Source organism: Coregonus clupeaformis, chromosome 9 (assembly GCF_020615455.1).
Source record: "Coregonus clupeaformis isolate EN_2021a chromosome 9, ASM2061545v1, whole genome shotgun sequence".
Lineage (NCBI taxonomy): Eukaryota > Metazoa > Chordata > Actinopteri > Salmoniformes > Salmonidae > Coregonus > Coregonus clupeaformis.
The window spans coordinates 42,219,542-42,246,944 of record NC_059200.1 but is presented as its reverse complement, the minus strand read 5'-3'; the positions used below and the strand labels follow the sequence as shown (position 1 = coordinate 42,246,944).

The 27,403-nt window shown below is 44.2% G+C and overlaps 1 protein-coding gene across 5 annotated transcripts in view; it reads left to right on the top strand.

Annotated features, from left to right (window-relative positions):
* The window catches only part of LOC121573845 (transcription factor RFX3), a 34,293-nt gene extending 9,223 nt beyond the window's left edge, over positions 1-25,070 (top strand). Inside the window, exons 2-17 of one of the 5 annotated variants that reach the window (XM_041886186.1) lie at positions 2,987-3,075; positions 3,171-3,262; positions 4,426-4,699; positions 11,004-11,078; positions 11,344-11,525; positions 11,796-11,915; positions 12,229-12,353; positions 12,682-12,797; positions 12,999-13,114; positions 19,056-19,210; positions 19,329-19,426; positions 19,606-19,755; positions 19,979-20,187; positions 20,531-20,684; positions 20,808-20,850; positions 21,248-25,070. In XM_041886186.1, the coding sequence (XP_041742120.1) occupies positions 2,992-3,075; positions 3,171-3,262; positions 4,426-4,699; positions 11,004-11,078; positions 11,344-11,525; positions 11,796-11,915; positions 12,229-12,353; positions 12,682-12,797; positions 12,999-13,114; positions 19,056-19,210; positions 19,329-19,426; positions 19,606-19,755; positions 19,979-20,187; positions 20,531-20,684; positions 20,808-20,850; positions 21,248-21,540 (2,286 nt within the window). In that variant the 5' untranslated portion in view covers positions 2,987-2,991 and the 3' untranslated portion in view covers positions 21,541-25,070. Of the gene's footprint in view, positions 1-2,986; positions 3,106-3,170; positions 3,263-3,427; positions 3,625-4,425; positions 4,700-11,003; positions 11,079-11,343; positions 11,526-11,795; positions 11,916-12,228; positions 12,354-12,681; positions 12,798-12,998; positions 13,115-19,055; positions 19,211-19,328; positions 19,427-19,605; positions 19,756-19,978; positions 20,188-20,530; positions 20,685-20,807; positions 20,851-21,247 lie in introns of those variants that run through there. The other 4 variants (XM_041886185.1, XM_041886184.1, XM_041886183.1 and 1 more) reach the window with 4 other exon arrangements.
* The last annotated feature ends 2,333 nt before the right edge of the window (positions 25,071-27,403 follow it).

Genomic DNA, 27,403 nt, shown 5'->3' with positions numbered 1-27,403 from the left:
TCAGACATGCCTCTTTATTTGGGGTTGCCTTTCTTCGACAGTGTTACCACCCCTCTCTAAAACATGTTGTTTCAGGACATTCATCAATACATTTTAGGTTTAGGACAATCCACTTGCTACCAGTCTCATGCTGAAAATGGATATTGGAGGCATCAGTATTTTAGACTTTCAAGATACTGTATTCAATTTGGTTATGCCAATCAAGTTGCACCTTTATTGGCGCTGATAATGTGACGACATCTCACTCTGATCTTCTGATGTAATAGCCCCCCACCCCATTTCCTCAGCTGTCAGTCAAAGTCAAATGGGGAGGAAGGAGCCAGGGAGGTGAAGGAGAGGCGAGTGTTGCCCTCCTCAGTGGCCTTTGTTCCTGCGTGGCTTTGTAGAACATGCAGTTGCTCAGTGGAGCACAGCGCTTAAGTGGACCACAGGGGAGTGAGAGCAGGCTGAATAAAGAGCCTAGGGATGGGGGGGTGTAAGGGGCTGCGGGAGTGCGGCAGGTGCCCTGTTTACTTCCAGAAAGTCATTCCTCTCCTCGTCTCCTAATCATCAGGGGTCTCGTCAGGGGCAGGCTGCAGGGAGCAGGTGGCCTTTGTGTAGTAGGGTTCGACAGGGCCCTGCACTTTAGCTCTCCTACGGCAGGCTGCAGGGAGCAGGTGGGCTTTGTGTAGTAGGGTTCGACAGGGCCCTGCACTTTAGCTCTCCTACGGCAGGCTGCAGGGAGCAGGTGGGCTTTGTGTAGTAGGGTTCGACAGGGCCCTGTACTTTAGCTGGCAGGCTGCAGGGAGCAGAAGAAAAATGGAACCTGTAGAGACTAGAGAAGAGAGCATGACCTGCAGGGGACCTCTGGATTACTTAGCCATGTCAGCATCATCTCCCTGGCACCGACTGTCACTGTCATGTTAGTTTCTGTCGTCTGCGGTCTTCCTAGCATCGCCTTGTGATCAGGTACCTGGGCTTTTGGAGCTTTTTACACAATGTCAGGCTATCAGCAGAACATATGGAAAGTTAACTGAGCGACATTAAAAGGCCATCATCGAATCAGAGATGGAACGATAAGTGAATTAAGTCATGCAGGATTTTCATCTTCACCGGATGCTGGGAGCTCTTCAAAATGTTGAAAGTGTTTCTGTCTTGGGTTGTATCAAATGGCTAATACATTACAGAAACAAGGGGAATACTTAAACCCCTGCTGCCCCATAAAAGTATAGGCTATGTTCCTTCCTTCAACTGAGAGGTTTCAGTTTGAAAGTCGTGACTGACGGCAGAACGACAGCAGCAGAATGTTCTGACAGGTCTCTGGTTCTTTCTGTGAACAGCATTGAACCACCTGTCTGAATCATCAGTGCTCAACTGTTTCAGTGTTTTAGCAATAAAGGATGGGAAAAAATACTATTCCATCCAATCCAGCCTCTTGAGTTAAATGGGAATGCTGCTGAGTGCCACCCTGTGCACTCGCTCTCTGTGCTGTGCAATCAGACATTATGAAGGGAGAAATGCATCTTAACAAAACACCTGTTAACCTCCGTTATATCACTGAAGATGAAGAGATGGGGGAGGAGTAGGAGAGAGAGAGAGAGCGAAGGTGGAGGAGGCCAGGCAGACCCTGGAGAGATCCAGAGCTATTAGGAGACAGGTTAATTAACCAGGAGAGGCTTGGTCATGGAAACTAAGTTGAGCAGAAGAGGGGGGTAGAAGGAGGGAGGAGAGGGGGGGCACCATGGAGGACGGAGGAGGAGGAGAGGGGACTGTTCTATGATTAGCCTACATGCTGCGTCACTGTGAATGTCTCCCTCTGCCCAAGTCCTCATCTCACTGTAGCTCTGTGTGTTCAAGGTTTGGTCGTTAGCCAATAAAGCTGGATTCTAAATCACTGACACCCTGGATTTTGGGACATCTATGGATGTGTTCCAATGCAGAGGTGGGAGAACTAAGTAAAATATGTGGTTTGACAGTGATGGACATGACCAGATTTTCACAAAGTTAACCTAAATGAGTTTGGCAATAAATAAATCAAAAGATGTCTGAATGATAAAAAAACTGTTGGAAGTTGTAAAGTAAGAAAATGTATGCATTCACTAACTAAGTCGCTCTGGATAAGAGCGTCTGCTAAATGACTAAAATGTAATGTAAATGTGAAGAAAACAGATTTGTGAGAGCAGAGAAAGCAGCTCATTAGGGCTGTTAAATATTAACTGGATTTTATTGCTATGAACACGGAGACAAGAACCCGCTGCTCGGACCACTGACTCGTACACTACCTCAGTGACCTGAGTACATTCCGTACAGCAGCCATAATATCACAGGTACAGTCAGTGTGAGGGGTTCCTACTACTTTGTTGGAGCTTGAGCACTGTCTCCATTTGAGAGTCTGTTCTTATTCCATTTTAGCCATTTCGCTCTTATCCAGAGTGACTTACTGGAGAAATTAGGGTTAAGTGCCTTACTCGAGGGTACATCGGCAGATTTTTTTCACCTAGTCTGCTCGGGCACTCGAACCAGCGACCTTTTGGTTACTGGCCCAACACTTTTAACCGCTAGGCTACCTGCCATTTCAATGGTACTGTGATTGTATCCTTGCATGTTGTGCATAAATGATTGGTACAGAAGCTTACTTCCTGTCTTGCCAGGATCTGAATAATCACTGTTCATTAGTCAACCCGTATAATAATAATAATAATAATAATAATAATAATAATAATATTATTTATTATTATTATAAAAATGTCAAATCATCTAGGATTTATGTCTGAGTGATATTGATTTTATACTCCCAGACCCAGACACACCGTATCTTAAATTGTTCTGGTACGGTGCGTGCAAACCAAATTGAGAAGAAGGTTGCTTGTGGAGTTCGTTGCAGTGGAGTTTGTTTTGCCACAGTGGTGCCAGGCCAGAGTTCAGAGCTTGTTGTTCTCTATAGTCCCTTCCATCAATGGCTCTGGTGGTATCCAGTTGACCAATGTGTCCTCTCGCTCTCCTGCAGGCGCCATGCAGACCCCTGAGGCAGGCGCTGACTCCGCCTCCACTGTCCATACCGCCGTGCCTGTGCAGCCCGCAGGCTCCGCCCAGCAGGTGACCTCTCAGGTGCCTGTCCAGCAACAGGTACACTGTGTGTGTGTGTGTGTGTGAGAGAGATTTTTATCTAACGCTTCGCTGTGTCGTTGCAGGCCCAGACTGTTCAACAGGTTCAGCATGTATACCCAGCACAACAGGTGCAGTACGTGGAGGAGAACAGTGGCGTCTATACCAATGGGAACATGTGAGTGTTTTTAGTGTTGTTTACACACCTTTGCCACCACTCCGCTACAGTGGCACTACACATAGTCACTTTAACGTATTCTCTGTAGTCAATGGCAACAGCTATAGTCACGGGCGCAGGGGAAGTAAGTACCAGCACAGTGAAGTACTGTATGAATGTGTGCAGTCACCTGGAGATGACCAGGAGTATCGATAAGTGCTACTGACTCTTCTCCTGGACTTGGGGGACAGGGTACACTCTCCACTGGCTAGGCCAGGCTGTGGCTGTCCCATAGTGACAGACACACAGTCACAGACAGACAGACAGCAGTCTCCGAGGGAGGGGTTCAGGGAGAGGCACGGCCTGGCTAACAGGCAGAACATGTGAGCTGAGCACACACTTACACACTATTTGAGTCTGTTAACTGTGTGTTAGTACCACATTCTTGTCTCCTCCTCCACAGAAGTAGACATAAAAGAGTACAGTAATGTCTTCTACATGACAAAGGGCGGTGAATATTTCTTACAGTTCAGATGATTTGTCAACAAGAATCCTCCCAGCGCCCCAAACTTTCCTCCATACCCTGTTATCTGTCCACCCTTATAAAAAAAGATGGCATTTTTGAAACTGCACTAAAAGTGCATTAACTGCAGTTGACTGTGGTATTTTGGATGCAGTAATTGCAGAATAACTGCAGTTACACTGCAAAATTACTGCAGTAAAAAAATGGTGTTGTTTTGGACGCAGTATTTGCAGCATACCACAATTTTTTCGTAAGGGCAGAGTTCTGGCATATGTCTTTATAAAGGGTTGAGCGAGAATATGTTTCTGGTCCACTTGAATTTATACCTGCCATCATAAAAGGGAGTTGTGTCAAGGCACTGAAGGGTGTCATTATATCAGAGGCCAGGGTAATGGAGTGACTGCAGTGAAAAACGACAAACACAGAAATCTCTGTTGGCGCAGCCACTCCTCAGGTGATTTGAGTAACTATGGAAACTCCACTTTCAATAACACAGGAATATTGAATGCCCACGAAGGCTCAGAATGGCACCGCTAATTCACATCCAATAGGCACTCTAGCACTCTATTGAAACATGCCTTTATGTAAAGGGACATTATCCTGAACCTATTGCTCTGGGGGGGGGAAATGTGTAACTTTTTCCTCCACTGTTTTTGCCTAGACGAACATACTCGTACTCCGAGCCCCAGCTGTACAGCCAGAACAGTGGAGGGAGCTACTTTGACACGCAGGGCAGCTCTTCCCAGGTGTCCACGGTGGTGTCATCCCATAGCATGGCTAACAACGGAGGGGGGAACGGGGGGCTCACCATGAGTCTGGCTGGGGGGCAGATCATCAGTAGCTCTGGGGCCTACCTCATTGGGGGCAACACCATGGACAACTCTGCCCCCCACCCAGCAGCCCAGACCACCCGAGCCTCCCCGGCCACTGTGAGTGTACGGCCCCCCTCTACTTACTATTCTCTGTCCTGTCTGTCCCTGTCCATCCCTGTCTGTCAGGCCACTCTCTTCTGCCTGTCATAATGCATGTCTGAAGCCTTTCTTCAGTAACTATAGCACCACTTAGCTACTTCATGTCTGAGAATGTCTGTAATTTTGTTCTCTCCCTCTTTCCTGTGTTCTTCTCAGCTAGTACTTCAGTTTTCTATAGACATCTACCCATCCAGTACTGTGAAATTGAATTTCCTCTCTTTTGCTGTGTTTTATCTAACATGTAAATAAATATTAAATAGTAATCCACACCATAATATTTGTTAGTACTGCTTTAATGTGTAGGGAAGCTTTTAGATCCGAGTGCGCTCCACCGCAGTGGATCAGTGCTACCCTCTGGTGGCTGAATATGGTAGTATCACAATATGGTAATTTCACAGCTTCTGAGATAATTTATGTTATATTATTGTGGTGCAATGTCAACTATTCTGATTGTTTTGCTTGACTTTCAAAAGCAGAATTATGTCCATGTATAGACAAGACCGTATATAAAAAATAAATAAATATATACAGTTGAAGTCAGAAGTTTACATACACCTTAGCCAAATACATTTAAACTTCGTTTTTCACAATTCCTAGTAAAAATTCCCTGTCTTAGGTCAGTTAGGATCACCACTTTATTTTAAGAATGTGAAATGTCAGAATAATAGTAGAGATTTATTTAAGCTTTTATTTATTTCATCACATTCCCAGTGGGTCAGAAGTTTACATACACTCAAGTAGTATTTGGTAGCATTGCCTTTAAATTGTTTAACTTGGGTCAAACGTTTCGGGTAGCCTTCCACAAGCTTCCCACAATAAGTTGGGTGAATTTTGGCCCATTCCTCCTGACAGAGCTGGTGTAACTGAGTCAGGTTTGTAGGCCTCCATGCTCGCACACGCTTTTTCAGTTCTGCCCACAAATTTTCTATAGGATTGAGGTCAGGGCTTTGTGATGGCCACTCCAATACCTTGACTTTGTTGTCCTTAAGCCATTTTGCCACAACTTTGGAAGTATGCTTGGGGTCATTGTCCAATTGGAAGACCCGTTTGCGACCAAACAGTTCTATTTTTGTTTCATCAGACCAGAGGACATTTCTCCAAAACACACAATCTTTGTCCCCATATGCAGTTGCAAACCGTAGTCTGGCTTTGTTATGGCGGTTTTGGAGCAGTGGCTTCTTCCTTGCTGAGCGGCCTTTCAGGTTATGTCGATATAGGACTCGTTTTACTGTGGATATAGATACTTTTGTACCTGTTTCCTCCAGCATCTTCACAAGGTCCTTTGCTGTTGTTCTGGGATTGATTTGCACTTTTCGCACCAAAGTACGTTCATCTCTAGGAGACAGAACGCGTCTCCTTCCTGAGCGGTATGACGGCTGCGTGGTCCCATGGTGTTTATACTTGCGTACTATTGTTTGTACAGATGAACGTGGTACCTTCAGGCATTTGGAAATTGCTCCCAAGGATGAACCAGACTTGTGGAGGTCTGCAATTTGTTTTCTGAGGTCTTGGCTGATTTCTTTTGATTTTCCCATGATGTCAAGCAAAAAGGCACTGAGTTTGAAGGTAGGCCTTGAAATACATCCACAGGTACACCTCCAATTGACTCAAATTATGTCAATTAGCCTATCAGGAGCTTTTAAATCCATGACATCATTTTCTGGAATTTTCCAAGCTGTTTAAAGGCACAGTCAACTTAGTGTATGTAAACTTCTGACCCACTGGTATTGTGATACAGTGAATTATAAGTGAAATAATCTGTCTGTAAACAATTGTTGGAAAAATTACTTGTGTCATTCACAAAGTAGATGTCCTAACCGACTTGCTAAAACTATAGTTTGTTAACAAGAAATTTGTGGAGTGGTTGAAAAATGAGTTTTAATGACACCAACCTAAGTGTATGTAAACTTCCGACTTCAACTGTATATACACACACACACACACACACACACTCTACCGGTCAGAAGTTTTAGAACCCCTACTCATTCAAGGGTTTTTCTTAATTTTTACTATTTTCTACATTGTAGAATAATAGTGAAGACATCAAAACTATGAAATGACACATATGGAATCATGTAGTAACCAAAAAAGTGTTAAACAAATATGTTATATTTGAGATTCTTCCAACAGCCACCCCTTGCCATGATGACAGCTTTGCACACTCTTGGCATTCTCTCAACCAGCTTCACCTGGAATGCTTTTCCAACAGTCTTGAAGGAGTTCCCACATATGCTGAGCACTTGTTGGCTGCTTTTCCTTCACGTTGCTCAATTGGGTTGAGGTCGGGGGATTATGGAGCCCAGGTCATCTGATGCAGCACCCCATCACTCTCCTTCTTGATAAAATAGCCCTTACACAGCCTGGAGGTGTGTTGGGTCATTGTCTTGTTGAAAAACAAATGATAGTCCCACAAAGCCCAAACCAGATGGGATGGCGTATCGCTACAGAATGCTGTGGTAGCCATGCTGGTTAAGTGTGCCTTGAATTCTAAATAAATCACAGACAGTGTCACCAGCAAAGCACCCCCACACCATAACACCACCTCCTCCATGCTTTACGGTGGGAACTACACATGTGGAGATCATCCATTCACCCACACCGTGTCTCACAAAGACACGCTGGATTTGAACCAAATATCTCACATTTCGATTCCAGACCAAAGGACATATTTCCACTGGTCTAATGTCCATTGCTCTTGTTTCTTGGCCCAAGCAGGTCTCTTCTTCTTATTGGTGTCCTTTAGTAGTGGTTTCTTTCAATTTGACCATGAAGGCCTGATTCACACAGTCCCCTCTGAACAGTTGATGTTGAGATGTGTCTGTTACTTGAACTCTGTGAAACATTTATTTGGGCTGAAATTTCTGAGGCTGGTAACTCTAATGCGCTCCACACTGCCCTTTCACACCTGGACAAAAGGAACACCTGTGTGAGTATGCTATTCATTGACTACAGCTCAGCGTTCAACACCATAGTGCCCTCAAAGCTCATCACTAAGCTAAGGACCCTGGGACTAAACACCTCCCTCTGTTAACTGGATCCTGGACTTCCTGATGGGCCGCCCCCAGGTGGTAAGGGTAGGTAACTACACATCCGACACACTGATCCTCAACACGGGGGCCCCTCAAGGGTGCATGCTCAGTCCCCTCCTGTACTCCCTGTTCACCCATGACTGCATGGCCAGGCACGACTCCAACACCATCATTAAGTTTGCAGATGACACTACAGTGGTAGGCCTGATCAACGACGAGACGGCCTATAGGGAGGAGGTCAGAGACCTGGCCGTGTGGTGCCAGGACAACAACCTCTCCCTCAACGTGATTAAGACAAAGGAGATGATTGTGGACTACAGGAAAAAGAAGAGGACTGAGCACGCCCCCATTCTCATCGACGGGTCTGTAGTGGAACAGGTTGAGAGCTTCAAGTTCCTTGGTGTCCACATCACCAACAAACTAACATGGTCCAAGCACACCAAGACAGTCGTGAAGAGGGCACGACAAAACCTATTCCCTCAAAGGAGACTGAAAAGATTTGACATGGGTCCTCAGATCCTCAAAAGGTTCTACAGCTGCACCATCGAGCATTCCTGACTGGTTGCATCACTGCCTGGTATGGCAACTGCTCGGCCTCCGACCGCAAGGCACTACAGAGGGTAGTGCTTACAGCCCAGTACATCACTGGACCCCCCCCCATAAATAAAAATAATAATAATCTTCCTGCCATCCAGGACCTCTATACCAGGTGGTGTCAGCGGAAGGCCCTAAAAATTGTCAAAAACTCCAGCCACTCTCTGCTACCGCACGGCAAGCGGTACCGGAGCACCAAGTCTAGGTCCAAGAGGCTTCTAAACAGCTTCTACCCCCAAGCCATAAGACTCCTGAACATCTAATCAAATGGTTACCCAGACTGTTTGCATTGACCCCCACCCCTCTTTTACGCTGCTGCTACTCTCTGTTTATTATCTATGCATAGTCACTTTAATATCTCTACCTACATGTACATATTACCCCACTTACCTCAACTAACGGGTGCTCCCGCACATTGACTCGGTACCGGTACCCCCTGTATATAGCCTCGCTATTGTTATTTTTACTGCTGCTCTTTAATTATTTGTTACTTTTATTTCGTTTTATTTATTATTTATTAAAACTGAATTGTTGGTTAAGGGCTTGTAAGTAAGCATTTCACTGTAAGGTCTACACCTGTTGTATTCGGCGCATGTGACAAATAAAATTTGATTTGATATGAACTTATCCTCTGCAGCAGAGGTAACTCTGGGTCTTCCATTCTTGTGGCGGTCCTCATGAGAGCCATTTTCATCATAGCGCTTGATGGTTTTTACGACTGCACATGAAGAAACTTTCAAGTGGTAGTGTGTGTATGTATGTATGTACAGTGAGGGGAAAAAAGTATTTGATCCCCTGCTGATTTTGTACGTTTGCCCACTGACAAAAAAATTATCAGTCTATCATTTTTATGGTAGGTTTATTTGAACAGTGGGAGACAGAATAACAAAAAAAAAATCCAGAAAAACGCCAGAAATGTTATAAATTGATTTGCATTTTAATGAGGAAAATAATTATTTGACCCCCTCTCAATCAGAAAGATTTCTGGCTCCCAGGTGTCTTTTATACAGGTAACGAGCTGAGATTAGGAGCACATTCTTAAAGGGAGTGCTCCTAATCTCAGCTTGTTACCTGTATAAAAGACACCTGTCCACAGAAGCAATCAATCAATCAGATTCCAAACTCTCCACCATGGCCAAGACCAAAGAGCTCTCCAAGGATGTCAGGGACAAGATTGTAGACCTACACAAGGCTGGAATGGGCTACAAGACCATCGCCAAGCAGCTTGGTGAGAAGGTGACAACAGTTGGTGCGATTATTCGCAAATGGAAGAAACACAAAATAACTGTCAATCTCCCTTGGCCTGGGGCTCCATGCAAGATCTCACATCGTGGAGTTGCAATGATCATGAGAACGGTGAGGAATCAGCCCAGAACTACACAGGAGGATATTGTCAATGATCTCAAGGCAGCTGGGACCATAGTCACCAAGAAAACAATTGGTAACACACTACGCTGTGAAGGACTGAAATCCTGCAGCGCCCGCAAGGTCACCCTGCTTAAGAAAGCACATATACAGGGCCGTCTGAAGTTTGCCAATGAACATCTGAATGATTCAGAGGAGAACTGGGTGAAAGTGTTGTGGTCAGATGAGACCAAAATCGAGCTCTTTGGCATCAACTCAACGCGCCGTGTTTGGAGGAGGAGGAATGCTGCCTATGACCCCAAGAACACCATCCCCACCGTCAAACATGGAGGTGGAAACATTATGCTTTGGGGGACAGGACAACTTCAACGCATCAAAGGGACGATGGATGGGGCCATGTACCGTCAAATCTTGGGTGAGAACCTCCTTCCCTCAGCCAGGGCATTGAAAATGGGTCGTGGATGGGTACTCCAGCATGACAATGACCCAAAACACATGGCCAAGGCAACAAAGGAGTGGCTCAAGAAGAAGCACATTAAGGTCCTGTAGTGGCTTAGCCAGTCTCCAGACCTTAATCCCATGGAAAATCTGTGAAGGGAGCTGAAGGTTCGAGTTGCCAAACGTCAGCCTCGAAACCTTAATGACTTGGAGAAGATCTGCAAAGAGGAGTGGGACAAAATCCCTCCTGAGATGTGTGCAAACCTGGTGGCCAACTACAAGAAACGTCTGACCTCTGTGATTGCCAACAAGGGTTTTGCCACCAAGTACTAAGTCATGTTTTGCAGAGGGGTCATACTTATTTCCCTCATTAAAATGCAAATAAATTTATAACATTTTTGACATGCGTTTTTCTGGATTTTTTTGTTGTTATTCTGTCTCTCACTGTTCAAATAAACCTACCATTTAAAATTATAGACTGATAATTTCTTTGTCAGTGGGCAAACGTACAAAATCAGCAGGGGATCAAATACTTTTTTCCCTCACTGTGTGTGTGTATGTATATGTATATGTGGATTTATTTATTTATTTTACCCAGTCGGATAAACACTCCTAACAGCCTACCCGACCACTCGGAGGCGTCCGCATGCTCCGAAAGCACACTGTTGCCTCGTTTTGTATCATAATCTAATGATAAAACCGAGGGGGACAAAAATGCAAGTTCAGAATGTGGGGGGGACATGTCACCCCCGTCCCCAGTGAAAATTGTGCCCCTGGTGTCAGTACTGTCATTATTCTACTGCAACTTTTTCCTTTGTTGTTTTTGCTCCTTGGTTTATCAGATTGAAATGGCGATTGAGACGCTCCAAAAGACTGAAGGTTTATCCAGTCAGAGAAGCTCGCTGCTCAACAGCCATGTAAGTCGCCACTCTAAACGCCTCACCTTGTGCTCACTCTCTTCTAGTATCTCCAGCTCTCTCTCTCCCTCTCTTTCGCTCTGTAGTGATGGGGATGTCTCCTGTGCTCTGATTTAAATGTTTCACTCCTTTAGTTAATTGTGCTTTTAATGCCAGGTCAGTGGGTGATGGTATTTTACAGACAAGTGGGGAGGGTGATACATGGAACTATCTGCTAATGACATACCTGTGTGTAAATAACACCATATTTTCTCTCCCCCCACAGCTGCAGTGGTTACTGGACAACTATGAGACAGCGGAGGGGGTGAGTCTGCCTCGCTCCACCCTCTACAACCACTACCTGCGCCACTGCCAGGAGCAGAAGTTGGACCCGGTCAACGCTGCCTCCTTTGGCAAACTCATCCGCTCCATCTTCATGGGGCTCCGCACGCGACGCCTGGGCACACGGTGAGCTACTGAGAGAACAGATACGCTCTAATAATTAGCTCTCTTTCTCTCTCTCCACTCTCCTCCTACCCTACCCTATCTCTACATCTCCAGTCCTCCAGTCTCTCCTCTGACACCTTCAGTTTAGTATTTCCCTTTTCCTTGGCCTTTTTCCTTGTCTTTCTTCATTAGGATTTCTTGTTTGGTTTGGTATTACAGCATGTTTTGATTGGTATAGGGTTCTTCAGTACTGAGAACAGTTAGCTGATCATTCCTGACTTTGTGTTGCAGTGGGAACTCAAAGTACCACTACTATGGGATCCGGTTGAAGCCGGACTCTCCTCTCAACAGACTGCAGGAGGACATGCAGTACATGGCCCTCAGACAGCAGCCTGTCCAACAGAAACAGAGGTACAACACACACACAGGCTTTCACAAACACACACACACAGGTTTCACACACACACACACAGGTTTCACACACACACACACACACACACACAGGCTTTCACACACACACACACAGGCTTTCACACACACACACACACACACACACAGGTTATCTCACACACACACACACAGGCTTTCACACACACACACACACACACACACACAGGTTATCTCACACACACTCACACACACACAGGCTATCTCACACACACACACACACACACAGGCTTTCACACACACACATACAGTACTGACTGAGGCATTGTTATTGTAGGTTTAAGCCGATGCAGAAGGTTGATGGTGTGTCTGGGGAGAACTTCTCAGGCGGAGGCCAGCACACCCCCAGTGCAGCGGAGCAGACCGTCATCGCACAGAGCCAGCACCACCAGCAGTACCTGGGTGAGTGAGCAGTGTGTATGCTTGTGTGTGTAGACTGACTTGCAGCATCAATAGATTGATACCGTTTGATGCTCCCAGAAGGTCTCTTTATTGACACAATTTGTTTTATAGTACTTTCTGAAAGTGCTCCTCTGCTGAGTGCTGTAAGCAGTCTGCTAAGTATTCCCCTGTAGGTTATATTCTGCACTGAACCATTAGCACTGTTTTCTCAGCCTTTAGGATTTCCTTGTTTAAATATCTACCCCTGTTTTGTTTCTCTGCTTGTTACTGGATTGATAACGTGAGTTGTTGTTGTTGACCTTGATTTCCATGTGGCCCTCCCTGACAGACGTGTCGCGGGCGCTGCCAGACTTTGTGGAGCTGGACCTGGGAGAGACCAACATGGACAACATCGGCCCAGATGACGTCAAAGCTCTCCAGTCACTGTACAGAGAGCACTGTGAGGTCAGAGATTATCCATCACCTCTAACAAAGTTCCACATCAACGTTTTTATTATGCTAAATGTGCAAATGAATGGGAGCTTTCTTTGGCATGCATGATATTTCCAAGTCTTCATCTCCACTGATCACCAGATCATCCATGCTAATCAGAATGACAGTGAATGAGCATTGTGTGATGTTGACAGTGTCGTGTGTCTCTTGCAGGCCATTCTGGATGTGGTGGTGAACCTCCAGTTCAGTCTAATAGAGAAGCTGTGGCAGACTTTCTGGCGCTATTCCCCTTCTGACTCAGTGGAGGGCGCCACCATCACAGAAAACAGGTCAGCTTTCTCTCTGTGTCTCTAGGGCTCACTCGCTCTCTCACCCGACTCTCTCTCTCTCTCAGTTTCTCTCCCTCTCTTGTTGTCATTAATCATTGTCCGTTAGGGATGGATCGAGATTTACAAAATGGTTACCTGGAGGAAAATGGGGAATGGTCATGCTTTTTCAATTTCAGTCAAAGGAAGGGTTTAGTATTATAATATTTCTATCTAGTCCAGGGGAGGGTCATGTAATTTGTAATTGATGAAATGTAAATATTTCTCAGTGTTTTTCAGTTTCCCATGTGTATCAAGAATGGTCCACCACCCAAAGGACATCCAGACAACTTGACACAACTGTGGGAAGGATTGGAGTCAACATGGGCCAGCATCCCTGTGGAACGCTTTCAACACCTTGTAGAGTCCATGCCCCGGCGAATTGAGGCTGTTCTGAGGGCAAAAGGGGGGAGGGGTGCAACTCAATATTAGGAAGGTGTTCCTAATGTTTGGCATACTCAGTGTATACCCATGTGTGCCTGATGCCGCCCCTCACCTCTGATTCTCCGCTGGGCGCGCAATATCAAGTGCGCCTATAGGCTATTTAGTGTTTGACTCAATCAAATGATCCATAGGCTAAAGGCTACGAAGTGCATGCTCGGAGAAGCACAGAGCAAAGTTATATTTCTAAGATAGCTGCTGGGATGGTGTAAATAAAACTATGCAGCATTACACACTGCAATGGATATTCCAACCCTGAGCCACGGCCTGCTCTGCTATTGCTGATCAAAAAACGTTTTGGTGTGCCAATGGCTGTGCTGTGTAGGTCTACGGTGACAGTTCAGGAGGAGAGTCAAAGGTTTCTTCCGAAGATAATTTTTGACAAGGCATAGTCCAAAAAATGCACTATCTTGCGCACTGACTAGCCTGTGTTCAGTTCAGTTTGAGAAGGACAGTGCGACGATGGGAAGGAGGACCGGAGGTCAACTTTGATAGTTTGCTACTATAATTGATTTGATTAAAAACAATATGTTTCCTGCCCATGATGTATTTATCAGAGTTATTGACCTCACAATAAGCCAGATTCGAGTAACTTACATTGTGGTGCTAAAACTTGAAGCAGCAGCCGCGGCACAATCAATCAGAAATGGACAGCTCATGATGTTGAAAGTAGGCAAATTCAGGTAGGCATAATTAATTTCAACCGTCTTCATTTTAATGAGACTTTACTAACAACTAGAGGGCTTTACATGTATTTAACCCCTTATTTTTGGTATTTAACAGTCTCCATATATACTGTACTTCCATACATGTTTTATGACTGGTACCGGGGGACCTTCAGAAGAGTCTTGTGAGGCCTTTGGGCGTCTTAGAGCAAAACCGACATGTTCGTGAGAGTCTCACCTTTTCACAGAGGGGTCAAATTAGTGTGTAGCACAAGTTTTTTGGACGCTACAGACAGAAGTTGGCAGATCGGCTGTACTGACTTCAGATGAGTCCCAAGACGCTTGTGGGGGTCGTAGAGCAAAACGTAGAACACCATTGTGTTCGTGAGAGTCTCATCTTTATGGGAGGGCGCTAAACCGTTTGGAGCTACAGACGATTTTGTGAGAAGACTGATTTTCGTGATGTCTCATGGTCTGACGAACACCGTTCTAGCTTTGTCACCTTTAACCGCATATGTGTAAGTCTTACATAGGCGGATCTCTATCTTAAATGGATGGATTTTAATGGATGTATTATGCTAATTAGATTTCCTCGGGGGCGTGGACATCGACCTTAGGGGGTTATGCTAGGAACAAGCTGTAAAATACCCGGGAAAGACGTTGTTTTTTTTTACATTCATAGGCTGAGCTACAACCTTCTATAGCCAAGGAGAGAAAAAAATTGACTTTGCTTGGGAAGTAATCTAATTCTGTCACTATCTGCACAAGAGATGTTTCAATCCAGACAGCTTTTAGGGAAATAATTGTGACCTTCTCTCGTTGGGTTAAGCCACGGAAGAAGAGTATATCCAGCTGTTAAAGCTTTCACTTTTCTGCGTTGGTAGGCCTACTCTGTCTTGGTTGGAAAGGTAGGCCTAACCTTTGAAAGTACCATGCTCAGATTCCTAATGGTGTCACAGTTTTGTTGCAAACAAGACACACTGATTTGGCATTAGAGAAATCTGATAAGATGAACACAGGCCTATCTCTCTGTCCATTCTTAGCCTGTCATTTCGGTAATTTTTGTGGTATTAAAAAATATTCTGCTAATATGTAAAATGACGTAGAATTGCATGAATGTTTCTACATGTTTTTGTTTTTTTTCAGACCTGCAAATACGATGATAGATTCATGCAATGCTTTTACTATAAAGGAGATATTTCCATCCCTAGTCTTGTCCACGGTGGTCTGCGAACCCACAACCTTCTGTCAAAAGTCCTGCATTGCAATGTATTTTATATTTTATTTTAATTCAACCTTTATTTAACCAGGTAAGCCAGTTGAGAACAAGTTCTCATTTACAACTGCGACCTGGCCAAGATAAAGCAAAGCAGTGTGATAAAAACAACAACAACAACAGAGTTACATTTGGAATAAACAAAACGTACAGTCAATAACACAATAGAAAATCTATATACAGCGTGTGCAAATGTAGTAACTTATGGAGGTAAGGCAATAAATAGGCCATAGTGCAAAATAATTACAATTTAGTATTAACACTGGAGTGATAGATGTGCAGAAGATGATGTGCAAATAGAGATACTGGGGTGCAAATTAGCAAAATAAATAACAATATGGGGATGAGGTAGTTGGGTGGGCTAATTACAAATGGGCTGTGTACAGGTGCAGTGATCTGTAAGCTGCTCTGACAACTGATGCTTAAAGTTAGTGAGGGAGATAAGTGTCTCCAGCTTCAGAGATTTTTGCAGTTCATTCCAGTCATTGGCAGCAGAGAACTGGAAGGAATGGCAGCTAAAGAGGTGTTGGCTTTGGGGATGACCAATGAGATATACCTGCTGGAACGCATACTACGGGTGGGTGTTGCTATAGTGACCAATGATCTAAGATAAGGCAGGGATTTGTCTAGCAGTGATTTATAGATGACCTGGAGCCAGTGGGTTTGGCGACGAATATGTAGTGAGGGCCAGCCAATGAGCGCGTACAGGTCACAATGGTGGGTAGTATATGGGGCTTTGGTGACAAAACGGATGGCACTGTGATAGACTACATCCAATTTGCTGAGTAGAGTGTTGGAGGCTATTTTGTAAATGACATCGCCGAAGTCAAGGATTGGTAGGATAGTCAGTTTTACGAGGGCATGTTTGGCAGCATGAGTGAAGGAGGCTTTGTTTGCGAAATAAGAAGCCGATTCTAGATTTAACTTTGGATTGGAGATGCTTAATGTGAGTCTGGAAGGAGAGTTTACGGTCTAACCAGACACGTAGGTATTTGTAGTTGTCCACATATTCTAAGTTAGACCCGCCAAGAGTAGTGATTCTAGTCGGGCGGGCGGGTGCAAGCAGCGTTCGATTGAAGAGCATGTATTTAGTTTTACTAGCGTTTAAGAGCAGTTGGAGGCTACGGAAGGAGTGTTGTATGGCATTGAAGCTTGTTTGGAGGTTTGTTAACACGGTGTCCAATGAAGGGCCAGATGTATACAAAATGGTGTCGTCTGCGTAGAGGTGGATCTGAGAGTCACCAGCAGCAAGTGCGACATCATTGATATACACAGAGAATATAGTCGGCCCGAGAATTGAACCCTGTGGCACCCCATAGACTACCAGAGGTCTATCTGAGAAGTAGTTGGTGAACCAGGCGAGGCAGTCATTTGAGAAACCAAGGCAATTTAGTCTGCCAATAAGAATGCGGTGATTGACAGAGTCGAAAGGTTTGGCCAGGTCGATGAAGACGGCTGCACAGTACTGTCTTTAATCGATCACGGTTATTATATCGTTTAGGACCTTGAGCGTGGCTGAGGTGCACCCATGACCAGCTCGGAAACCAGATTGCATAGCGTAGAAGGTACGGTGGGATTCGAAATGGTCGGTGATCTGTTTGTTAACTTGGCTTTCAAATAATTTCGAAAGGCAGGGCAGGATGGATATAGGTCTGTAACAGTTTGAATCTAGAGTGTCACCCCCTTTGAAGAGGGGGATGACCGCGGCAGCTTTCCAATCTCTGGGGATCTCAGACGATACGAAAGAGAGGTTGAACAGGCTAGTAATAGGGGTTGCGACAATTTCGGCGGCTCATTTTAGAAAGAAAGGGTCCTGATTGTCTAGCCCAGCTGATTTGTAGGGGTCCAGATTTTGCAGCTCTTTCAGAACATCAGCTGTTTGAATTTGGGTGAAGGAGAAGCGGGGGGGGCATGGGCAAGTTGCAGCGGAGGGTGCAGAGCTGGTGGCCGGGGTAGGGGTAGCCAGGTGGAAAGCATGGCCAGCCGTAGCAAAATGCTTGTTGAAATTCTTGATTATTGTAGATTTATCAGTGGTGACAGTGTTTCCTAGCCTCAGTGCAGTGGGCAGCTGGGAGGAGGTGCTCTTATTTTCCATGGACTTTAGTGTCCCAAAACTTTTTGGAGTTAGTGCTACAGGATGCAAATTTCTGTTTGAAAAAGCTAGCCTTTGCTTTCCTAACTGATTGTGAATATTGGTTCCTGACTTCCCTGAAAAGTTGCATATCGCGGGGGCTGTTCGATGCTAATGCAGTACGCCACAGGATGTTTTTGTGCTGGTCAAGGGCAGTCAAGTCTGGGGTGAACCAGGGGCTATATCTGTTCTTAGTTCTGAATTTTTTGAATGTGGCATGCTTATTTAAGATGGAGAGGAAAGCACTTTTAAAGAACAACCAGGCATCCTCTACTGACGGAATGAGGTCAATATCCATCCAGGATACCCGGGCCAGGTCAATTAGAAAGGCCTGCTCGCTAAAGTGTTTTAGGAAGCGTTTGACAGTGATGAGGGGTGGTCGTTTGACCGCGGACCCATTACGGACGCAGGCAATGAGGCAGTGATCGCTGAGATCCTGGTTGAAGACAGCAGAGGTGTATTTAGAGGGTAAATTAGTCAGGATGATATCTATGAGGGTGCCCATGTTTACGGATTTAGGGTTGTACCTGGTAGGTTCCTTGATAATTTGTGTGAGATTGAGGGCATCTAGTTTAGATTGTAGGACGGCCGGGGTGTTAAGCATATCCCAGTTTAGGTCACCAAGCAGTACGAACTCTGAGGATAGATGGGGAGCAATCAATTTACATATGGTGTCCAGGGCACAGCTGGGGGCTGAGGGGGGTCTGTAGCAAGCGGCAACAGTGAGAGACTTACTTCTGGAAAGGTGGATTTTTAGAAGTAGACTGTTTGGGCACAGACCTGGATAGTATGATAGAGCTCTGCAGGCTTTCTCTACAGTAGATTCCAACTGTAATGCTTACATGACGAAGAACAGTTTTTAAAACTGCATATATAAGGCTGTCTGTCTGTCCAAGAAATGAGGGAAAAAGGTAGACATGTTCTCTGCTATCCACTTTGTTTTAATTATTATTTTGGGTGTAGGAGAGGGTCACTTGTTTTCAAGCGTTCAGGAAGGGTTAAGGTAAAATATATTTTGCTGATGGGAGGGCCATCCATTTTCATTTCAGAGAGGTCCGATTTTCTCCATGTAACCCTTATTATAAATAACGTCACTCCCTTAGAAACAGATATCCATTTGAAATATATGTCCATTAGAAACAGAGTTCGTCATAAAGTTAGCCTCAACTCTTTGAATGGAACGATTTTCATCCTCTTGAATTACTCAAAAATCCTTTGATAGGGAAACGTTTCAAATATCTTCCAAACGGACAGATGTCTTTTGATTGGAGAGATGTAATGTGGCTGGTCAAAAGTCAACCCCATCCCCTGACGGTAGGGCCAGTGAGATTGAGGTGAATCTGATCCAGTAAATGAGACGAGTATGTGTAACTTTGAACCCTGTCTCCACAGTGGTGTGAGTGAGATTGAGGGCCGTCTGCCCTGCTCCAGGCTGCTGGTGCTCTGTAGGAACGAGGCTGTGCTCAAGTGGATGAGTTCCTGTGACCACCTGATGTACCAGGCCCTAGTGGAGATCCTCATCCCTGATGTCCTCAGACCCATCCCCAGTGAGTGGCTCACACACAGTCACACACACACACTTTCGCGCTCATCCCTAGTTGGGTATCAGAATTGTAATTGTGGTCATTAAATAGACTGCTGTGCTTTGTATCTGTCCCCCTCTAGGTGCCTTGACTCAAGCCATCCGCAACTTTGCCAAAAGCCTGGAAGGCTGGCTCAACAATGCCATGAACACCATTCCACAGAGAATGATCCAGACTAAGGTAAACACACACACACCTACTCGCTCACTTACTTACACACGTTTCGGCAAATCAACTTAAATTGCTTTTTTATTTGTATTTGCTTTGATCCTGACTTTCCTCTTTTATCTGTTCTGACTGGTCTTGGTCTGATTCTAATTGGCTGCTGTTTAATCCTCTGTGTGTTTGATTGGCTGCAGGTTGCCGCTGTTAGTGCCTTTGCTCAGACGCTGCGTCGCTACACTAGTCTGAACCATCTGGCCCAGGCAGCCCGGGCCGTGCTGCAGAACACCTCCCAGATCAATCAGATGCTCAGCGACCTCAACCGCGTCGACTTCGCCAACGTGCAGGTCCGTCTGTCCGTCCCTCTGTCCGGCTGTGATTTTGTCTGATTGTATGTGTATGTAGTTATAGAGATACATCGGCTTATTGTATTGCCATCTGTCCTTATCGGTTAGTCCTCTCTTTGCTTGAAGTTGCTGTTTATTTAATCAAAGGGTGTGTGTGCATCTGTGTTTTTGCAAGCCCACACTGACCCGTCCCATCTCTCTCTCTTTCACTTTCTCTCTTTAGGAGCAGGCGTCGTGGGTGTGTCAGTGTGAGGAGGGCATGGTTCAGAGGTTAGAGCAGGACTTCAAGGCCACCCTGCAGCAGCAGAGCTCTCTGGAGCAGTGGGCTGCCTGGCTGGACAACGTGGTCACCCAGGTCCTACAGCCCTTCGAGGACCGGCCCAGCTTCCCCAGGGCCGCACGACAGTTCCTGCTCAAGTGGTCCTTCTACAGGTCAGCTACTGTACCGTCCATAGAAATAGAATGAGATCATAGACATTGAATGAGATCATATAATTTTAAATGTGATCATAGGCATTGAATGAGATCATAGACATTGAATGAGATCAAAGACATTGAATAAGATCATAGACATTGAATGAGATCATAGAAATGGAATGGGTTCTGTGAGTTTTCAACGTTTTCCCATTTCTATGGTTTTGCTCCCTTACCCAATTTAAGATGTGTGTTGTGAGATGTATTGTTTATGATATCAATTGAGCTAGATATGTATGTCAGCTTATTATAAGTTTTCCAGTGGTTGATGAGGTTCTCTTGTTGTCCTTCTCTTTGTCAGCTCCATGGTGATTCGGGACCTGACCCTGCGCAGCGCGGCCAGTTTCGGCTCGTTCCACCTGATCCGCCTGCTCTACGACGAGTACATGTTCTACCTGGTGGAACACCGCGTCGCCCAGGCAACCGGCGAGACACCCATCAGTGTCATGGGAGAAGTAAGGCCCAGAAGAAATGAACACGCGCATACAAACACACACACACACACACAATTGTAACGGTCCCATTACCTCTTTGCTCAGTTTCAGTATGGTTTCTGTGTGCGGTTTAATGTATTGCAGTTTGAAGACCTCAACGCCATGTCACCTGCTAACATAGACAAAGGTAAGCCAACCCCAAGCTGTATCTACAGGCTAAGTCTCTGTAGGTTTCTGCTTCTTCATTACATGGAGTTATTAAGATCTTTGAGACATGTCCGTCCAGCATGGCTGTGGGACATTCTTCTTTCCTGAGCCTTACCTCGTTTCACCTTCATCTCAACGTGCTGTCACTTAAAGAGCAGTGCCTTCAATTATTACCCATTGACAATTTAGTTAAACGTAATACTAAAATGTTAATAAGAAAAGGTTAGGACCATTTAAACAGCTGTTTTTTGTGTGCAGCCTTTCCTGTAAAAACAATGGTCCCGCAGGACTACTGAGAATCCTGGAGAATCATTATTTTAACCCTGTACCTCTGTTGGTCTTCCTGGCCGTCTGTCTGACCTTGTTCCTCTGTCCAGACGAGATGAGTGAGATGGACAGTGACCTGGAGGAGGACATGGAGGAGTCTGGGGAGCCGCTGGCCAAGAGGGAGAAGGCTGAGGTGGAGCATGAGCACCAGGTGATCCAAGTAATCCAGGTGGGGGCTCTGGAGGACGGCAGTAACCCTGTGGTGGGGGTGCTCCAGCCAGGCATCCTGCACTCCCTGCCCCAGCCCCCCCAGAACCGCGCTGAGCACATCCTCACCCCGTCCGCCGGCACCCCCACCATCCGCCACTGCAGCGCCACCGGCAACACCTACGCCTCTGTCTGAGAGGGAGACGCCCACCCTGGGCAACCTCTCTTATCTCTGTCGCTCTATCTGTCTCTGTGTCTCGCTGTCACACACGTCTGCACTGTCCACTCTGTCATACGCTGTGTCACACACTCCTCCCTCCCTCCACCCTGACCAGTAGGGGAGCTTGAAAAACATCATGACCACAGCTGGCGTCACACAGTGGAGGGATGAGTAGAGCTGCTGGGGAGAGTCATGTGGACGGGCTGCCTCTGTCTACTGTCATCCCATGTGTCTGTCCTCGGGGAGGGGTGGCTGGGTCAGGAATGGGGATTGGAAAGGGGGGTGGGGGTTGATGAGATGCTGCCATGTACAGACGTGAGACACTGACTGACCCTAGCTGTGTAGAGGGGAAGGTCCCCTTACTGAGAGATTATCACACATATTTACTGATGCTTAAAAGCTCAAATCCAAGCTACCAGCCCCAGAAGAGCAACGTCATTGATTGACAGAAAACACTTGGTTCTCTCTTAGATTGGGTTGTTTAGTATATATCTAAACAACCACATAGGTGCTATTCTCTTACAATACCAGATGTTCAGACAGAATTCAGTTGAATGACATAAGATTCATTACTTTTTTTAGAATATTTCGAAGCTTTGTTTAGATATGACATTTGGTGGATTATGATTGCTTAATGCTTGTAACGTGACCGTTGTTTGGCATCCTATGATTTATTGAAGAGTATATAATGGTAGCCATGATCCCCTGATAAGCACTAATGGCTTTTAGCCGTGAAGCTAGTTCTGTGCATGAAGAAAGACATTCTGTTATCTATGCTAGAGAGAGAGAGAGAGAAAGAGAGAGAGAACCACTTGTACAACACTGGCTTTTCTACGCACTTCATGCATAGTGTGGGGTGCGCTTGACTTATGGCCTTGGTTTGGTTGGATTTAGATGCTCGCTAGTGTGACAAAATGACATTAGTTGGACTTATAATCTACTGATATGTTCTCAGTACAGTAGGTGTGTTTTTTTTTGTAGTTATATCTTGGTAGATTTCTTAAGTTCTGAATGGACCAAAAACCAACCAACCAGAGGAAACTGGCAGAGAGCTAGAGAGCCATCATGGCCGCCACAGTGACCACGGCGAGGCTGCTGCGTGTTCTGTTTCCTGTCCCAACAGTGCCGTGTTGCAGAGCAGAGTGAATGTCAGGGATTCTATGTACCTCGGCTTCATCGTAGTGCCTTAATAACCCTTACTGCAGCTGTCCATGTAGTCCTGACATTGTGTGGTTGAGGGGAAGGATAGCACACACACACACAGCTCCTCTGCGTTACTGTCCCAGCCACAACTTTGGCTCTCTCTGGTGACTTGTGGCTGGATTTGGGCTGGCTCAGCAGTGTTACTGCAGGGCTGGGGAGATGCAGGTTCAGAGGTGCTTGTTTGTTCTCTGGATTGTGCTGGTTCTATGAAATGTTTTGTTTGTTTGTACCTGCTCTCACTCTCCACATTGTGTGAAGTGTGTGTGTGCGTGCTATTGGGTGAAGTGTGTGTGTGCATGTGCAGATAGGAGGACTTGATTGAGATGATGATTGTTGATTGTGTGCGTGGCATTGTTGTGTGCGGATGAATGCATGTGTGTTTGAGCACACCCACTAGTCACCCTACCTCACCAGCGTTGCCAGCCCTTTGACACATGCAGCACAGTCACCAAACTTGTTCTCAGACACATACACTCATAACCGTACTACTCCTTCAACACATCACACTAACACTATACATGCCTTTTGCACCACACACAGCTAAAATACACATTCTCATTTCAGCCCCTTCAGTTCATAGTCCACAATGTCATCACCCCTTATTCTATCTGTTCTAAAGTGCATATTTGTATAGTGGACCAAAAGTAGATATTTTCTGATATTTTAAAGATATATAAGGATGATACAATGTATTAATTTTTGTTTGTTTTGTTTTCATGTGGTTGATCTAATTGTCATCTGTGGTTGTTTCTTTGGTAGCTCTTCTGTGATTGGTTGATTTGACTGTGAAATGGGTGGGGGCATGGGAACCAGCTTCTCTGACCACACTGGATACACATTTTGTACTTGAACTGTTATTGATAGCTTTTAGGAAATGGAAAACACACAGGCAAAATGTGTTGAACTGAAAGAATCTTGTTGATACTACTGAAGTTACTTTTCTGTTTTTTAACTCTCATCGGGAGAACTGTCTGCACCAATGCTTTGCCTAGTCTTCATTTATTAGTATTTATAGTACTTTTGTTTTACTATTTGAGAAAGTATTCTTAAGTTATGCACATGTATCCATGCTTAAACCAGTCCTGAAAATGGAATTATGACTTCTGAAGAATTTTACTGAGAAACAAAATGTACCTGCAAAAGGACTGGAATAATGTTTTCAGGGGACGTGGATTTATTTGATAAACTACATTTTCTTTACAGGTATATGGTACTTTATGAGAAAGGGTCATTCTACTGGTATTGCCTTTCATTCGTTTTCACGGAAGATAAAGTGCATTCACTTTAAACTGAAGGTCATTGACCTTGCTTACAGGTAATAGAAGGCCTTGGGCATTTGTTTACATGCCAAACTCTGACCTCACAGAAATTACAAGATCTTACTTAATGACTGTACTGTCACCCAACATGCCGTTAGATATGGCTCTTGGACTTTGACCTTTTTTGTCATGAAAATACAGAAATGTTAAGATTAATTGTGTATTCATTTGTGCCTGGAGTGCAAACAGCTTACAGGTGTGCTTTAGAATCTTGAAAGTGCTTTTTCTGGTCTTGCATGACTTTTTTGTGCTGCTAGAATCTATTGGTTTATCTAATTAGTTTATTTTGTTAAATGTGCCAGACAGTAAATGCTGTATTCACTCTGTAACCTCATCAAATCTGCCTGTTTTAACACTGGATTCAAGCCAATGCTGTCAACACAAATTATGTTTTAGTCATAGTTGACCATTCACAAAAAGTCTTACATTTATATTTTAGGGCCTTCCCTTTTTGGTTCCTTGATAATTGAGCCCATTTCAAACGTAATAGGTTAGATCCAGCAACTACAACAAAAAACTGAAAAGGAAAAATTCTTCACATCCTGCAAAACATATCAGCTGCTCTCAAACTATGTCAGTTGGGAGGGGTGAGAATATGGCAGCTTCACTGATCCACAAGAGACCCAGTGCCTTTGATTTTGCCCAGACAGGTGGGCCTACGTCTCTGGTCTGACTCCATGGTTACAAATGCAGGCTCTTTAGATAGACTTTCTATAGTAGTGAGGTGAAAATGGCTGCTCACGTGGAGAGGAGGGATCGTACAGTTCTACCCTTGATCCTGACCTCCTCCAAACTATGACTACTGTCACTGACCAATGACCACACATGACAGTTTACAATGGGTGGAGCTTGCTCCAGATATTTGCTGTTGGACTGAGCATTAGGAGAGAACTACTATTGTATAGATTTACTGTATCACAAAACTAACAAAGATTGGAGTGTAACTGGACTGGAATATTTGCCAATAGCAACACTGTACTATCACTTTCATTGTTGTCACGATCATTTCCTTTCGTTGTATGATATTCACTGATTGCTGTATGTTTGCTTTATTCAGTTTGATTTTGAATATTTTCCTGATCTATTTTAAGTGCCATTTGACAGTCTAGTGAGTTGTGGCCAGCTGTAGCACGCTCTAATGCAAGCACACACATTTGGCAGTGGATTAATGGGGAAACCTTTTAGTTGAAAACCCCCCAGATGTAACCAAGTTGTAAATATAGACAAAATGGGAAGAAAGGATATTTATTTAGTCTCATTAAATATTTTTGTTCTTTTTGGATGAGTTTTATTTCAGCCAAAAAAAAATGATTTATCTTTTTGGATAATGTATTGTATTCATATACAGGTAGCTGCCAAGATAATGTTAACACTTCAGTAAATGAGGGATACAAAGTATATTAAAAAGCAGGGGCTGAGTTAATTAAGCAATTAACATCTCATCATGCTTAGGGTCATGTATAAAAATGCTGGGCAGGCCATTATTTTGGCATGAGTGGTCATCTGAATGGTTTGATGAGCATGAAAACGATGTAAACCATATGCCATGGCCGTCTGTCACCAGATCTCAACTCAAATGAACACTTGTGGGAGATTCTGGAGTGGTGCCTGAGACAGCATTTTCCACCATCAACAAAACACCAAATTATGGAATTTCTCGTGGAAGAATGGTGTCGCATCCCTCCGATAGAGTTCCAGACACTTGTAGAATCAACAGTGTTTTTAGAAAGTATTCACACCCCTACATTTCTTTCACATTTTGTTGTGTTACAGCCTGAATTTAAAGTTGATTAAATTGAGATTTTCTTGTCACTGGCCTACACACATTACCCTCGTAATGTTAGACATAAAAAAAAAAATTTACATAGCTGGAATGTCTTGACTCTAAGTATTCAACCCCTTTTTTATGGCAAGCCTAAATAAGTGCAGTAGTAAAAATGTGCTTAACAATCACATAAGTTGCATGGACTCACTCTGTGTGGAATAATAGTGTTTAACATGATTTTTGAATGACTACCTCATCTCTGTACCCCACACATACAATTATCTGCAAGGTCCCTCAGTTGAGCAGTGAATTTCAAACAAAGATTCAGCCACAAAGACCAGGGAGGTTTTCCAATGCCTCACAAAAAAGGGCACCTGGTGGTAGGCGGGTAAATAAAGAAAAAAGCAGACATTGAATATCCCTTTTGAGCATGGTGAAGTTATTAATTACACCTTCCTAACTCAGTTGCCGGAGAGAAAGGAAACTGCTCAGGGATTTCACCATGAGACCAATGGTGACTTTAAAACAGTTAGTGTTTAATGGCTGTGACAGAAAATTGAGGATGGATCAACAACATTGTAGTTACTCCACAATACTAACCTAATTGACAGAGTGAAAAGGAAGCCTGTACAGAATAAAAAATATTCCAAAATATGCATCCTGTTTGCAACAAGGCACTAAGTAATACTGCAAAAAATGTGGCAAAGCAATTCACTTTTTGTCCTGAATACAAAGTGTTCAAATCCAATACAACACATTACTGAGTACCACTCGTCATATTTTCAAGCATAGTGGTGGCTGCATCATGTTATGAATATGCTTGTAATCGTTAAGGACTGGAGAGTTTTTCAGGATAAAAATAAACTGAATGGAGCTAAGCACAGGCAAAATCCTATCTTATGTTTGTGTAGTAAATATTTCAGCTTTTATTTTCATTAGTTTTTTCCTGTAAAGCACATTGCGTTGCATTCCATGTCTGAAATGTGCTGTATAAATAAAGCTTGATTTGATTTGATTAGAGGAAACCTGGTTCAGTCTGCTTTCCCTCAGACACTGGGAGATAAATTCACCTTTCAGTTAGACAATAACCTTAAACACAGGCCAAATCTTCACTGGAGTTGCTTACCAAGAAGACCGTGAATGTTCCTGAATGGCCGACTTACAGTTTTGACAAATCTATGGCAAGACCTGAAAATGGTTGTCTAGCAATGATCAGCAACCAATTTGACAGAGCTTGAAGAATTTTTAAAAGAATAATGGGCAAATATTGCACAATCCAGGTGTGCAAAGCTCTTAGAGACTTACACAGAAAGATTCACAGCAGTAATCGCTGCCAAAGGTTATTCTGTATTGACTCAGGGAGTTGAATACTTATCTAATCAAGATATATTAGTTGTATTTGTTAATGTATTTTTTTTTTTTTTTTTTACAAATGTTAGATTTTTTCTTCCCCTTTGACGTTAGAGTATTTTGTGTAAATCGTTGACAAAAAAGGACAAATCCATTTTAATCCCACTTTGTAACACAACAAAATGTGGAGAAACTCAAGGGG